Here is a 15,288-nt window from a genome sequence, read left to right on the forward strand (position 1 = left end):
TTAACGTTATATAAGCCCAGTCAGATCACAAGAGGATGTTTAGGTTCACTTCACAGGGAACAAAATCTTGTGGCCAATTTAAGAATTTAAAATAAAAACATCAAAACAGATTTAAACTGAATGAAAATGTTGCCATTGATGTAGTACTGGCACCACCTGTTTATACTGAGTTTCATATATGCTACATGGTTAATAATTAGCTTTAAAATAATAATATTTATTACTATTTTTTTAATAATTTGGTCAGAAAGACACTGAAAAGACATCTTTCTAACTCTGAAAGCTGAAGGTTGGCTTTTCCACATGAATCGTTCAGTCCAAATTGAGTTAAAGAAAAAAGAAGAGAAAAGAAAAATTTCACTACAAAAAATGGGATTTTATCATTTTTGCTTATCTGAACAAAAGTCTGAATGAAATTTCTTTCACGTTCATCTTTGTGGATTAAATGATGTAGATAAAATACCTGCCCCGCTAATGTCACAGCAAGTTTGTTGTGTTTTCAGTCAAAACTAAAAAACAAACACGCCTGTCTGGAGAAGGCAGCAATGCAAATGAGAAAACACAACAACACCTGACTTAAGATCTGCATCTTCTGAGAATATTTGCTAAATTCAAATCATTAAGAGGCATCTGACCTCTCAGTATTTTGCATCTGTTCAAAATTACATCAAAAGCAGTTTGCCTTTTACACTGACTTTAAATTAATAATATTTGAAAAATAATATTTGTTGAACTTGTTTAGTGCATGCAGTGAAATGGGTTCATATAAAAATGTTTTTGTAAAAACTATACTTTAAAATACTTGAATAAAATCAACATTTAGCAATAAATCAAAACTAAAAATTGGAAGTTTTATTTAAATATTTTGCAAGATTTTACAGTTTTACCTCAGTATACATAAGAAAAACTGTTTGCAACACGTCTAGTCATGCCTGTCTGGAAATGCTAGCAATGCAAATGAAAGAAAAAACAAGGACACAGCCTTTGACTTAAAGACTATATCTTTTGAAAAAATTTTCATTTGCAAAATTCAAATCATCACTGTGTATGAAATGAGAGCAGGGAAGGGCCTCTTTCTATTTTGCATAAACATAAACTGAGTAAATGAGCCTTCTTTATGAAGTAGTACATGAGAACACAAACTTTATTTCAGTCTAAATTATAATTCTAATGAATATGTTTGGCTTGAAACACGATCATAGAAAAAGAAGGAGTCTTTAAAAAACAACAGCAAAAAAATATATATTATAAATTCCAGTAGATTTTCTTAGTGTACAGGCTGTGATCAAATGACCTGTCCTGTGCTCTGAGGTTTAATGCTCTTTGTTAATTTATAAAACTAAATTCAACAAGATGCAACCTGATGTCTTGGCTAATATCCATCCTGTATACTCACAGTACATTCATACTAGACTGTTTAAAGTTGATGTAAAGGTGGAATTCAGTGAATGAGTCTAATCATTGTCAGCTAAAATTCATATTAAATCCATCACAGGCTTGGAATTGGCTAATTTGTCAATTGTTTGTTACAAATGTTTGTATTTTAATATTAAAAAAAATGTTTTTGCCCAAAACATATGTGCACTAAATTGGTATGGTCTGGATCTGGCCCACACAATGTGCTCACACATGGCCCACATACCGCAAAGAATGACGGCCCTTTGGTGGCCCAGATCTGGTTTGCCAGAGGTGCACAAGCACAAGGCCAGTTGCAGACACACTGGTGGTCCTGTGCTGGCCCATGTGTGGACCTCTGGCAAACCAGATCTGGGCCATCAAAGGGCCGTCATTCTTTGTGGTATGTGGGCCATGTGCAAGTTGTGTGCAGCCACGGGCCAGTTGCTGACACACTGCTGGACGAGAACAGTTTCAGCTTTTGCCCAGATGTCAGCCTAATGTGTACCTTAATCAAGCTATGTAATAGAAACATGTGCCAGAACATAATAGTGCAAACGTAACAAGATGATACTCTGTCCAGACAGCGAATGGCCTGATTACTGTAAATGCTCTACACAAGATGGCACATACTCCTAATCGCACACTTTTTCTAGACTGAGTGCTTCTTAACTACATTCACACACATTGACACTAATGACATGCAGACTGGAGAAGCCAGGAATCAAACCACTAACCTTCCCATCACTAGGTGACCTGCTCTACCTCCTGAGCTACAGCTACCCAGTGGTAAAAATGAGTAAACCATCACTAGGTTTTGGATAAAGTGTAAACTCACAAACCTGTCAAACCTTCATTTGAAACATTGGCTACCATAGCAGTATAGTATTGCAACATGGCATTTGGGTTTTCTAACTAAAATAGGAAAACAGGAACATAAACAGTGCCTCATTGCCAGACCTGGCCCACATCTGGTTGACATGCACTCTGCAATGACACCAGTCAGTCAGAAGTGCCAGCTTGATGCGAGATCCCGGCCAGGCCTGCTTTGTATGGGGCTGGGCCACATAAACCAAACAATAATTGGGCCAGATATGACATGCCATCATGCATAGACAGTGCCATCTATGCCAGGCCTGGCCCATATCTGGATGACATACGTCTTATCATGCCAGAAGTCAGCCAGCAGTGCCGGCTTGATACCAGATCCGGGTCAGACCTGCTTGTTATGTGGGAATGTGTGTGTAGTGTTAAAAAGTGCTTAAAAATGTGTGCTCTTTTCTACACGTAAACTGTTTGATATTAGAATATTTCATAATTCAGAGAATTTGTACTTCAGTTCTGGCTTTATCAAGACATTTCATCACTACAGTCATAACTTTAGAGCTAGTTATTATAGGCACATATTTCCATATAAAATGTAAAGGAGTAAACTCACTTGCTTTGCATAGATACAATTACTACAAATGCTATGAGCATTACTATGAATCAGAAAGGAAAAATCTACAAAGAAATTATTTATATATGACTTCAACTTAGTGTTTCATCAGGATTGGCGATATGAAAAAGAAAACATGGTGTGTTGTGCACTTACTGAAATTTTGGCAAAATAGTTTTAAAGGAGTGCAAAACAGGTTTTAAGTAATAACTATTTCTAACAAAAACTATGCATCACAGTTTATACTGTGTCATCTTGGTTCCTATGGACTTGTTGGATCCTTGGTGCTGTAGAAATGAACTCTCTGCACAGCATTGTCAGCACCTGAAAGGACATGAGTTAGAGTTAAATCAAAGTAATGCACAATAATTGCATACAAGCCTTAACATGGTGCAAGTAAAACCTGATTGGCAGATGAAGTTGAGGCTCTCCTCACAGGGCTGGTCCTGCCAGAGGAAGTTATCCATGCTGGCCATGCCTCCACAGGTGCTGGAGTAGCTGTCAGGAACAAAATCTTGTGGCCAATTTAAGAAATTCATGGAATATCCAGACATCCAGAACCACTCATCTGCTCTGAGGGATCTGTTGTAGAGAAAGTAATGGACAGATGTAAACTGATTGGAAATGCTTCTGTAGAATAGGGAGCACTTGTTTACAATGAGTTTGACAAAAGCTACAGGATTGATATTTATCTTTAAAATAACAATTTATATTAATATTTTTTAAATAATCTAGAAAGACCCAAAGACACAAAACTTTTTTTAAGCTGAATGTTGGCCTTTCCAGTGTAATTTTCAAAATTTTCAAAAGTCTTGTTTGTGGATTAAATAATACAGAATTAATAAACTGCCCTTCTTGTGTTACAGCAGCTGTGTTGGTGTCTGGGACAGGCAGCAATGTAAATGAGAAAACACAAGAACACAAAGCATTTGACTTAAAGATCTTCATTTTCTAAAAATATTTCCTAAATTCAAATCATTAAGGTGGGCCATCTCACCTCTTGGTATTTTGCAGCAGTGTAAAATTAAGTCATATGCCAGCTTTACTGACAGTAAAAAGATAGCCTCTATGATCATCAATTAAAAAAATGATCACAAAATGGGTAAATATTTTTCTTTTTTGCAGGCATTTTGTGGTAGAGCAGGGCATCTACTTATCGTACAGTCGGTGGTTTGATCCCTGGCTCCCTCTGGTCTGCATGCCAAATATCCTTGGGCAAGATATTAATCCTAAATTGCCCTTTAATTGGAGAGCTCCACCATCTCATTTATATTTTGTCATGCTGATTCACTGATCTGTAGATGTACATCAGCTAAATGTATCTATAGCTATCAGTACCTGCGCAGTCCCATCCAGACGTGGTCTGTGAGGGAGAAAGGAACGAGGCCCAGCAGCTGCTCCAACTCGCTTTGCTCCTGTTGGCTGTGAAGGCTGAGCAGGTCCCAGTAATAACGTCTACAGTACATCAGAGCATCGGACCAGCAGAGCCTCTCTCCCACCACCATCACGTTCCTGCCACCAAGCTGCAGGCTCACAGGTGGAGGAGGGGTGGGAGGAGGTGGAGGAGTCGTAATAACGTCTGGCAATAGTGAAGAAATTTTTTCTTAGAATTCGGTTTGTTTAAGCCATATTTGGTGGTTATTGTTTTCCTTTTATTTTAATATGTTAAATTACAATAGTCTGTAGTGAAATTAGACACTGAAAGCTAAAGAGCAAAGTGCATTAAATTAATCTGGTCCTATTTACAATAGCAAATATGAGAAAAAGGCAAAACAATAGAAAATTTTACAATGATAATTTTAGCACACACTACTAACTAAGAACTAAGAACCTCTAGAACTAACACCCCAAACCCTACCAGATAGAGAAGCAAACACCTCCACTTCACACAGGGTTGCGTAAGTGTTTTTTCCTGGTATGATCACAATGATGTAGCGACCTTCCATTTCATTACACTGGAATGTGTATGTTGGTGTACCATCTAATGATGTGATCATGCCACAACTGATGGATTGAGAGAAAAAAAAAGATGAAAAATGGTGGCTTTCTTTAATTAATGAATTTGTATATATATACACACACACACAATATGTCACACCATGTGTATGCTGTTTCTATTTATTGAACCTTTCAAGTACAAAAACATAAAGAAAATTAAAGCCATAAAGCCACGGCACCACTTTGCTGTCATTCCAGACCTCAAAAAAGTCTGGAATGACAGGTAAGCGGTGCAATGGTTAGCACTGCTACCTCACAGCAAGAAGGTCCAGAGTTGAAATCCACAATATGACAGAGTTTGCAGTGGGTTTTGTTTGGATACTCTGCTTTCCACCCACAAATAAAAGTCATGCAGTTATTGGAGTTAGGTTAATTGGTGATTCCAAATTATCCATAAATAAATCTGTTTGTATTAGCAATGTGATAGACTGGCCACCTGTCCAGGGTGTACCTCTGGCCCTATCTCATCTGGGATAGGCCCCAGCCCACCACAACCATGATTAAAATAAATGGATGTATGGAGTGGAAATTCTTATAAAGCCATACAATTTATGTGTTGTATGACTCTAGACTTTTTGAACAAGCCAAAAAAATGACTTTTAGAATAAACTTAAAATAATTATGGAAAGGATTTCAACATTAAAACATGATTTTCTTTTAGTAATGAGTTGCTTTGTCAGGTTAACATAATTTGCATGGGTTGGATCAGTTCGGGTGAATTAAGTTGGACTCAACTGCTGTAAGTAAGTTGATTCATCATTATTATTTAAGTTGGTCCAACCCAAGTATATTAAGTTGGAACAACAGAGTTAAAACAATTTAATCACTTGGAAATTCTTTCCATTATTTTTATTATGTCATTAAAAGAGTTATTTTTTTCCTCCTCCATGGAGGAGAATTTTTGTTTTATTAGTTTTAATCTTTTAACTTTATGCATCAAGCAAAAATTTAATTAAATGCAACATTCTCTGACTGGAAGAAATGTGTTTAACATTTAAACCTATTTTCTGCACATTCCTGCACAAAAAGTAAAATGTTTTTTTTTTGTTTACACTCAGTTTCAAAAAAGATGCAAGTGAAACACAGCAGAAAATAAATAAAATCAAAGACTCGGCGGTCCTGTTGCTCTATTTTCACCTGTATAGCAGGCGGATGTTTGCCCTGGTGCAGGTGTGCCGCAGCGGTCAGTGGAAGAATCGGCAAGTTTGTCTGTGAATTTCCCATTACGTGGTAGCGCTTGGTGCTTGCTCGGAAGTTTGAGGTTTTTTTCGCTGTAAAAATAAGTTTTCTTTCCACTTAGTGAACAACGGACGCTAATGTTTTTGTCACTTTTTACGGTATCAAACTCAAGGTCAAGGTACTGACCAGGTACTGACCTGACCTTCCTGTCAAGGTAAGCTCAGTACTTCCACGCTGCACGGTCATACTCTCTCCCGCACTCGATATATTATCCTTTGTTGATCTGCACACATCTGCATCTGAGACTTGCTTGCTAAAACCACTATTAACCTTTGCTTGACGCTGTTGTCCTGTGAGCTGCCCTTCACGCGAGCTGTTTACTGTCAGAAACTTGTCCTCTGTGGGTCTGCCAGACATCTCCTGTCAGAGTTTGCCCCGGCTTCTGAGTGTCTTTTGATAGTGAAGGAAACTGTACTCAATGCCACCTTGACATTCTCTGTAGGTAAGACCTACATTATTAAATATTATGATGGTTTGTCTCTCTTTTATTGTTAAGTGTCTTTTTCTCACCATTTTTGTAGCCACACACTACTTTCTGCACAATAATACTGTTTAACTGATCCTCACAAGGTACCACAGCATGTTCCAACACTGCTTTTATGCAGACAAAGAGAGTTGTAAGTAATCCAGAAAAGTTGGAAAACCTGTAGGAATTAGCATCACCAGTCAAGGCTTGATCAACCTCCATTTCTGCAGAACAGTTTTAAATTGGTAGCATATTGTGTGTTCCCTGAAAAAGGCCTTTTTGTATGATTCTGTATGATTATTTTTCAGTTTTGCGTTTCCATAACTTTTTTTAACCTCTGGCAGTTCATCACTTACCTTCGTACAATTTCAAGGTATTTATTGGACTTAAACAACTTGAATTGAAACAAATAACTAGAAATGTTTGTAGCATATATATGTTTCTTAATTAGGAAAAAGAATTAACTTGATGTTTATGGAGAAATGTTGTATTACTCGGAAATCAGATCTCACCTGGGGTTTTGGTTTCCATTTTGTTCCAGCGAGTTCCCGATCAGGATCTGTGCCCCAAGAATCCTTGGAATATAACCATCCTGTCTGTTGATGATGGTGACAGCACTGACTTTATAGACAGCCTGTAAGTCTACTCTCCACCAGGGACCCAGATCTTGATCATTGTGTGTACAGCATCCTGAGTCCAAGTTTCCATTTTTGCACCCATCAACACCTTTTGAGGGCCCAAACACTGGCCCATACCAAGTTGATTACTGTACTGTTTGTTTGTTTAAGGCCATGTTTGGAAGAGGTTCAACTAAATTGTGGAAAAGAAGAAACAAGTATGAATGAGTACTTGGGAGGTGTGTTTCAGTAGATCAGATCCAGTCACTTAAAGCTCTACCTGCTGGGGCAGCATACACCTCCACTTCACACAGGGTGAGAGTCTTCTTCTGTCCAGGAAGAAACACGTTCACAAAGCGACCCTCCATGCTGCCTCCATCACACCGGTATGTGTAGGTTTTACCCACTTTGATATGTGAGATGGAAGCACACCTGACAGCAGAGAGTGTGGGGGCAGCATTATGTTAGTATTATGGACTTCATGTTAAGGAGGTAGCATGGAGTCCTGAACTAGAAGAGCAATAATCAGCATGTGGTGGATAATATGTAGACTCTAATCTCTGAAACATTTGCTTGTTTGTTTTATTTTTGATTCAGAAAAAGGAATAGATGTTACAATCCCTGATCATGAATTGCATGGAGTCCTGAACTAGAGCATCATGTGGTGGATAATATTTATGTTGTAATCTCTGAAATATTTCTGTTCAAATTAATGTAAAATAAAACAAATAAATAAACAAAAATCATAATGACCATTGACTGATATAAATTCATCATTACCTGGGATTACTGTTTCCATTGTTCTCCAGTGAGTTTCCTATTCTGATCTCAGCTCCATCCAGTCTTTCAGCACAGCAGTCTCCTCTGTTGGTGACTTTTACAGCAGTGATTGTAAAGCTTCGCTGCAGGTCCACCCTCCACCAGGGGTTGGTCTCGTCTTCAGCCGTGTGGCTACAGAACCCATTGCTAGAGAACGAGTTCCGTCTGCCATCGATGGCTTTGGACGCAGTGGCAACAGAGAGTGTAGATGACTGGGCAGCTTCTCCTTTGAGTGCCACATTGGGTAATGGGTATCCTTGAAGGAAAACCAAGAAAACAATAATTTCTTTTGGTTGGGCTCTCACACCCAGTGGCAGTTTTTGAAATGGACAACATGGGCGGTTGTCAAGGGCAAAAATTAATAATCCGACATATTTAGTACAAGTAATATTACTATGACCAACTGTTATGAACCAGCCAGCAGTATTTTAAACAGAAATCAGAGGTACAGTTGTATATGAGTCCAAGTCAGTGCATTATCAGAACGGAGTTTTTAAAAAAGACAAACATGTTTTTTGTGCAGTTTCAGAGTTTTCCACCTGTGGCAGTTATTGATATGGGCGACATCGGTGGGAGCCCAGAGCAGTATTGTGGTGGGGGTGGCATCATGGCATCAACAACAAAAAAAAGTTGCTCGTACGCATGCTTCCCCGATATCATACCATTGCATTTTGGCGTGGTGAGCCTGGTGCGCCTGCTGCTTGCTGCACATGGAGGAGAGGGGCGGAGCGACGGGGATTCTCTGGCTGGCCCGAGCACCATCTCTTTCACCATCTTACAATGCTGTGATTGCAGCGATTCCCCAACTCTCTCTGAATGGTACTCATGGCCATTGATCAGTGGTCTTTGATCAATGAGCTTTGATCATTGGAATACAAGCATGCTGATCCACACAGGTGTACACACGGGTGTACACACGGGTGTTCACAGACACGGACTACACCTTTCTTGGCTGCTGCCTCAAAGCACATTGTGCACTGTCTATCTTGCATGCTGCACAATATCGTTTAATATTTAGTATCTACTGTTATCTACTGCTAGCTAGTTTATTGTGATGGTGCTGTATTTATTATGTTGCGCTTTTTTTGTTTGCTTTCTCTTCTGTTTTTTTTTTCTCCATGCAGGTGATCCAGGTGTTTTGTTTGTTTTTCTTTCTTCCCCCCTTTCTCACCGTCCCTTCTCCCCTTTGGTTTTCTTTCTCTCCCTCTCTTTCTTTCATTCTTTCTCCCTGTCCTATCCCCCAGTCATGTCTGTCCCGTTTTTATCAACCGAAAATAAAATAAATACATAATTATAATAAAGGTCAATCAAATGGACCAATATGGCAAGGCCATGATGATCCACTTGGTAAAATAAATCCGCTTGGCATCTTTCTTGGCCTTAAGACAACAAGTCTGATGGCTAAAGATCCAAACGGGACACAAAAAAAAAACAAGTTACTTGGATGAGTGACGAGATGTTTCTCCCACTGAAAATGTTATGTCCAGATGAACAGAATCAACTTCTGGGGGGGTTCGTTTGTTAGCAATTTGGCTATGATAGTAAACAGTAGACAGACAGTAGACACAGATGTGGTTTATTGAATCTTTTGGACTGTTTTCAATATAATATTAATTACATATTAATTGGAAAAGGTGTATTGTTGATTTGTCTGCTTTTCTCAAAGGGGGGCGGTAGAGGGAGGGTTCGCCAATGGCACAAAATGGGTCAGGACCGCCCCAGGTCACACCCCTTACTGATATAAATAAAAAATAAAGAATTAAGTAAAGAATTGAAGGTATTTACCGTAGTACACTTCAACCTCACAGAGACTTAGGACCTTTGCACTTCCTGGTAAAAACACAGTGACGTAGCGTCCCTTCACAGAGTTACATGGAAAATAAAACGCTTGTCCGCTGGGAATGTGGGAGATGACGGCACACCTGTGTATGAAACATTCAAAATGAAAAAGTAAAGAATAAATATAAATAAGTCCTATTGATATGATAAATAATGACTTACGGTTATAAATCAAGCTCTGTCACCTGTTACTTTCAGGGTCACTGATTGTTATTGAATTTCCGATCCAGATTTCGGCACCATCCAGCCCATTTTCCAATTCCTGTCTATTGGTTATCATTACAGTCCCAATTGTATACACATTTACCAGGTCTACCCTCCACCAGGGATCAGATTCTACATTGGTAAGTGTACAAGACCCACTTTGATAGTTTGCATCTCTGTTTCCATCAACTGCCTTACCAGCAATACCCACAGTGCCACTGGTTGAAGATTGGACAGCTTTTTGTTTCAGTGCCAGGTTGTAAAGAAGTTGACCTAAATGATTTTTAAAAAGTGGTTATTAATAAAAACAAACAAATGCATATAAATCCAGGTCAAGTGTCAAATTAGGAGTTCCTATATTTGTATTTGTGGAGGTTTGCAACAGGCAATTTACTACATATTGCACTGAATGTAGAGTCACAATAGCAGCACCTAGTTCACCCCTGAAGTGTTTGCAAAAGTTTCTTCTAGGAGTGTTAATTTATTTTTAAATGAAAAGTGGAGAGGTTATTAGAACAATTGACTAATTAATATGAGTTAATGGCTCAAATATGCATGTACAGTGTAGACCTTGCATGTCCGCCTTATGTCAGCCCGAAAAGTATTTCTGCCCTTTCTGATTTCAGTTACATGTTTTGTGCCATCAAATAAAATGTAACAATAGACAAAAATAATGAGTAAATACAAGAAACTGTTTATTTAGCTAAGAATTATTTCATTAGGAGAAAAGAAGCTAACTAAATCTACCTGGCCTTGTGCCTAAAAGTCATGGCTCTTCCTTGTTCAGTCATGAGTTAACTTCGATCAACTATAAACTGTACTAAGCTGAGTTTAATGTCAATGGCATGGTTCTTATATAAAGCTTTTCTACTCTTCAGAGCAGTTTCTGTTGGCTAGCCAACAGAAAATACTCCAAGAGTACATATGTATTCATCTGCATGTCAAAAAAGAACCCAGAACGACATACAAAGAACTGCAGGTTTCACTTGTTTCAGTTAAGGTCAGATTTTGTGATTCATCAATAAGAAAAAGACTGAAAGAAAATACCATCTATGTGCGACTGCAAGGAGAAAACCACTGCTGACCAAAAATAACACAAAGTCTCCTCTCACATTTGCCAGTAAACAGGCCACTTCAGTTTTGCTCTTTCATGTGATAATGTGCCTTCTCCTTGCCTCCAGTTGACTCAGCAGCCTGTGAGTCTGTCACCCATGTTACTTGTAACTGCTAACTCCGATGAAAAGAAAAAAAAACAAACTTAAATAGTACAGTAGAAATCAAAATAATGTATTTGAAGAACAGTTGTTATCAATCTCACCGTTGTGTGAATGGTCAATCACATATTTTCAGGAAGTTTTGGATAGCTTTCTTTTCTTCATAAATTTAAAATGTTCAAAACTGCAATTCATGTTTACTATGTTTATTTTTGCCTAATATAAAAATTTGTTTGAGGATTTAAAAAATGTGTGAATATGTGCAAAGATATAAGAAAAGCTAATGAAACATTTGTGTTTCTCAGTTACAACTAAAATCAGTGTCCAGTGAGTAGGGACAGGTAGTGTCACAGTATAAGACACAATTTCAAATTTTATGTATTATAAGCAGTGTTGGGCAAGTTACTTAAAAGTAATTAATTATAGTTACTAGTTACTTCTTCAAAAAAGTAACTGACTAAGTAACTGAGTTACAAGATTCTAAAAGTAATTATTAACTTGAAAAGTAACTATTGCATTACTTTAAAAAAAATGTTTACCCTCTGGGGTCCAGGGTATAATTGTTCATTTTTTACTACTTTTGATTTTTTCTCTAAATTTCACATTTACATATTATTTACTTTGTCTTGTTTGGTATCATCCTTTTCAGCACAACCTCATGTGTCTGAAATTACAGTTATGTTTCCATTTTGACATACTGTATTAACACAATTGATCTAAAATCAGACAAAAAACATAAAATTCAAGTAGAAAGTTAGATTTTTTACTGTAACAAGCACAAACATGTTTACTGAATTATATTTCATAACTTTAAATGCAAATATAAATGGTCAATTTTACAATAATATGGACAACTTTTGCAAACAACAAAGTTATTTGCAGCCATTTACCTTTTACCTCTGTTTTTATAACCATTTCAAACTATTTACAGAACAATCGGGTGTTCTGCATTCAATAAGATGCCACAAATTATTTGTGCCATTGGGGGAAAAATAATTTCTGTCCATTATAAAGGAGAACATCACAGCCTGATACCTGCAGGTCTGACAGCAGCAGGTGTATCATTCCTGTTTCTACCTGGAGACAGCACACAACACAAAACTATCCACAACACTACACACTAACTACACAAGACAACACATTAAATACACACTCCAAACACACATCTCAAAACTCTCTCTCTCTCTCTTTTTCTGCTCTCTCTCTCACACTCTCTCTCGCCGTCACTCCTAAAACTTCCCCCTCTTCCTAAACAACCAAATGTCATGTTGCCATATACTTTTTTGATTGGTCAACATGGTGCATTTTTCCACCAACACGAAAGGCCTGATTTTTGTTTTGTGTTTTTATTTTTTGGTCATAAGCAGTGAGATCTTGCTAGCACGGTCCTTAGACATTAAACGTGATGAAACTATTCAGGAAAAAACGCTGCGTATATATTGTTTATCATGACTCTGGTTTTACGTGGCCAATCAACACAATTTAAAAACTGGTATATATCACCTTGTTGGTTTGTCATCTTAAAGTGGTCATGCGACTGGCTTACCACGACTACTTTATTCTTCTTCCGTCAAACAGCAGCACGATTGCGATTGTTTTCCCCGATTGTTTGTTGTGCCAAAAAGCTGATCGTCTGCCAGAAATCAGTGCTTTAAGCTACTACATACCATAATAAAAGTTTGTATTAAAGAGTGACTCCTCCAATAGGTCATATTGACTTTAATAAATCCCTGTAGCATTGTAAAGCGTGAAAAAAGTAATGCACACAGTTACATATGTGACAGAGTAACTTATGTGTTTTGGCCATGATCTGATTGTAAAATCATTTTTTATTTTATTTAATTTTATTAGGCCTTATATGAATGAAGCATGCATTTCTTCTGAGCTGTCAAATGTCCTGTCAGTCAACAGGAACTCAAAGAGTCTCCAGCAATTTCCAACAGATTAAAAAATATAGATTTTTATTCAGCTGCATCTTATTCATCCCTGTCAGTGAGACGGCTTCATTTTATTACGAGTGTAACTTTGCTCCATGCTGTGCTTTTCAAAATCAAATTTATTTATTTATTTTTATTTTCTTTGTTCAGTCATTGACATGTGGTAGTTTGAACTTAGTAAATATGTACCAGAATGTTTTGATCGTAGAAGAAAAGTTTACCTGCCAGTGTTCCAGATGTTAATGCCTGTTGACATACAGACATTAAAAACATTTAAATAACTGAATTATTTTTAAATGATCTCACTGATGTGTACATAAATGCCATCATCTTTATTTTAACTTTGTTTCTTTTTTTTAAGAAAGTTTAAGATATTTTAACTTACCAATGAAGCTCCAAATATGAGTCCCACTCATGGCTTTAGAAAATATCCGAGTCAAATGTATTATGGCATTAATTACAACACAGTAATTACTGATACACCAACTGGCAGGTAAACTGGCTTACTACCAGTCTCATATTACTTGTTTTGATCACCAAGAATATGCAAATTTTTAGTCAGTAATGTTTGCATGAATGACAACACACCCAAACTGACATCTTCTTCTTCAGACCAAATCCTCCCATTGCATGTTTCTACGATTTAATGTTTAAATATTTTATTTTATTTGTTATATTTTTCCACTCGCCTTATTTAACATTTTAATTGCATTCATTGATCACTACTTTCAAAGACACATAAGCTAAAAATCTACTGGACCTGGCTTCTCTCCTATTGAATTATACATGCACAGGAGAGATAAGAAAGTTGATGGCCAAGGTGTGCTCATTCTCTTCCTAACCCCTCTCTTAATTATTAGAACAAAACTACCATCAGCTCAGACTACTCCTGTAATTAAAGGTTAAATTGTGGACATTCTCTTCTCAACCGTTTGTTGACATTAAAGGTAAAACCATGACGAAAAATCCATCTGACATGGTCCCAGTTTCCCCAGTAGGTACTCTTCTTTTTATCTGTGAATAAACCCTCTAATTCTTAGATGCGAGTCCCACTTCTGACTCCTGCTCACCTGCTCTAGACATGACACCATTTTAGTTTGAATAAGCCCCTAACCCAACTGGTTCCATCTAGTGATGTGCAGATTGATACTGAAATATCTATTCCTCCGATACCAGTCATTTATGTTCTAGAATCGATTCTCATATTAAAATATCAATATTTTAGTAATTTGGGGTAAATTTGTAGTTTATCATTAACAGGAACAGAGTGGAAAGAAACTATAACATTCGGATTGTCTACATTGGAAGGAAATACTTCCTCTTCCGCCTTTCATAGTCATGTGTGAAATAGGGCTGTATAAATGGAGTCATGTGCAGACGTATTTTACATCCACAAACACCAAGACACGGTTTGCGATACATGTGGCAAGACAGTGAGGTGTTGTGGCAACACCACTAACCTCGTCAAACACCTCACATTAAATCATGTAACAGAATATGATGAGCTTATGTTGAGGTGAACTGAAGAAGAGGAGAGGAGAGGGGTAGGTGCTGCTAGGGCGATACAGATGTCTCTCACAGTCTAGCAGCCAGGCAACATGCTCAAATGGCTTCAGTTTTTTTTTTCTATATGATAATTCTGCATTATTAAGTGATAAGAACAAGTAATCTGATGTCCTGTAATCATTATGAAAATATAATTTGAGATACAATAAAAGATACAGTAAAAAAAAAAGTTTTTGTACAAAGTATATAGGATCAGTATATAAGTAGGAGAACCTTCACAGACATAGGATCAGTATTGTCGATACCACCCTGAATTTTACTTGGTATCAGATTGGAAAGGAAATCAGTGGTATCGCACATCACTAGTTCCATCTGAACTTTGTATTGCCTGCTGGGTAACACTCATAGGATCAGGGATTAGGACTTTTTAAACAGAGAGCTGATCCAGACTTACTGTATTGGGGCCCAGTTCCCACCCCATGGACAGTACCTTCTAATGATTCAATAATGGCACACCAGATGGATTTAGAGAAACATCAAAGAAAATTATGCAATTCTGGTTTTTCTCATTCATATTCAAAACTCAAATTAAAAAAAAAAAAATCAAAACTATTTG

General features: G+C 37.4%; 2 protein-coding genes across 2 annotated transcripts; both read right to left on the reverse strand.

Annotated features, from left to right (window-relative positions):
• Window positions 1–3,095: 3,095 nt before the first annotated feature.
• On the reverse strand, window positions 3,096–4,299 carry LOC146674537 (type-2 ice-structuring protein-like). Its single transcript, XM_085396860.1, has 3 exons — window positions 4,172–4,299; window positions 3,237–3,415; window positions 3,096–3,157 (listed from the first exon to the last, which is right to left on the reverse strand). The coding sequence occupies exons 1-3, from the start codon at window positions 4,297–4,299 to the stop codon at window positions 3,096–3,098; spliced, it is 369 nt and encodes a 122-aa protein (XP_085252986.1).
• Window positions 4,300–7,407: 3,108 nt separating this feature from the next.
• LOC146674538 (uncharacterized) lies at window positions 7,408–14,249 on the reverse strand. Its single transcript, XM_085401080.1, has 5 exons — window positions 14,237–14,249; window positions 9,997–10,288; window positions 9,758–9,894; window positions 7,934–8,228; window positions 7,408–7,585 (listed from the first exon to the last, which is right to left on the reverse strand). Exons 1-5 carry the CDS (start codon window positions 14,247–14,249, stop codon window positions 7,408–7,410), a joined length of 915 nt encoding a protein of 304 aa, XP_085257206.1.
• Window positions 14,250–15,288: the final 1,039 nt, after the last annotated feature.

This window comes from Rhamphochromis longiceps, linkage group LG3, assembly GCF_057381845.1.
Source record: "Rhamphochromis longiceps isolate RC_006_pf linkage group LG3, R_longiceps_female_GT1.1, whole genome shotgun sequence".
NCBI lineage: Eukaryota > Metazoa > Chordata > Actinopteri > Cichliformes > Cichlidae > Rhamphochromis > Rhamphochromis longiceps.

Bases quoted from the DNA above. Each gene is read 5' to 3' on its own strand.
- LOC146674537 (XM_085396860.1), bottom strand. From the start codon at position 4,299: ATGTACTGTAGACGTTATTACTGGGACCTGCTCAGCCTTCACAGCCAA. The intron at 3,416-4,171 runs GTACTGATAGCT...TCTCTACAACAG, and splicing joins GTCTGGATGGGACTGCGCAG to ATCCCTCAGAGCAGATGAGT. The intron at 3,158-3,236 runs GTTTTACTTGCA...ATGTCCTTTCAG, and splicing joins CAACTTCATCTGCCAATCAG to GTGCTGACAATGCTGTGCAG.
- LOC146674538 (XM_085401080.1), bottom strand. The intron at 9,895-9,996 runs GTGACAGAGCTT...TTTCATACACAG, and splicing joins AGTGACCCTGAAAGTAACAG to GTGTGCCGTCATCTCCCACA. The intron at 8,229-9,757 runs GTAAATACCTTC...TTTTCCTTCAAG, and splicing joins TGAGGTTGAAGTGTACTACG to GATACCCATTACCCAATGTG.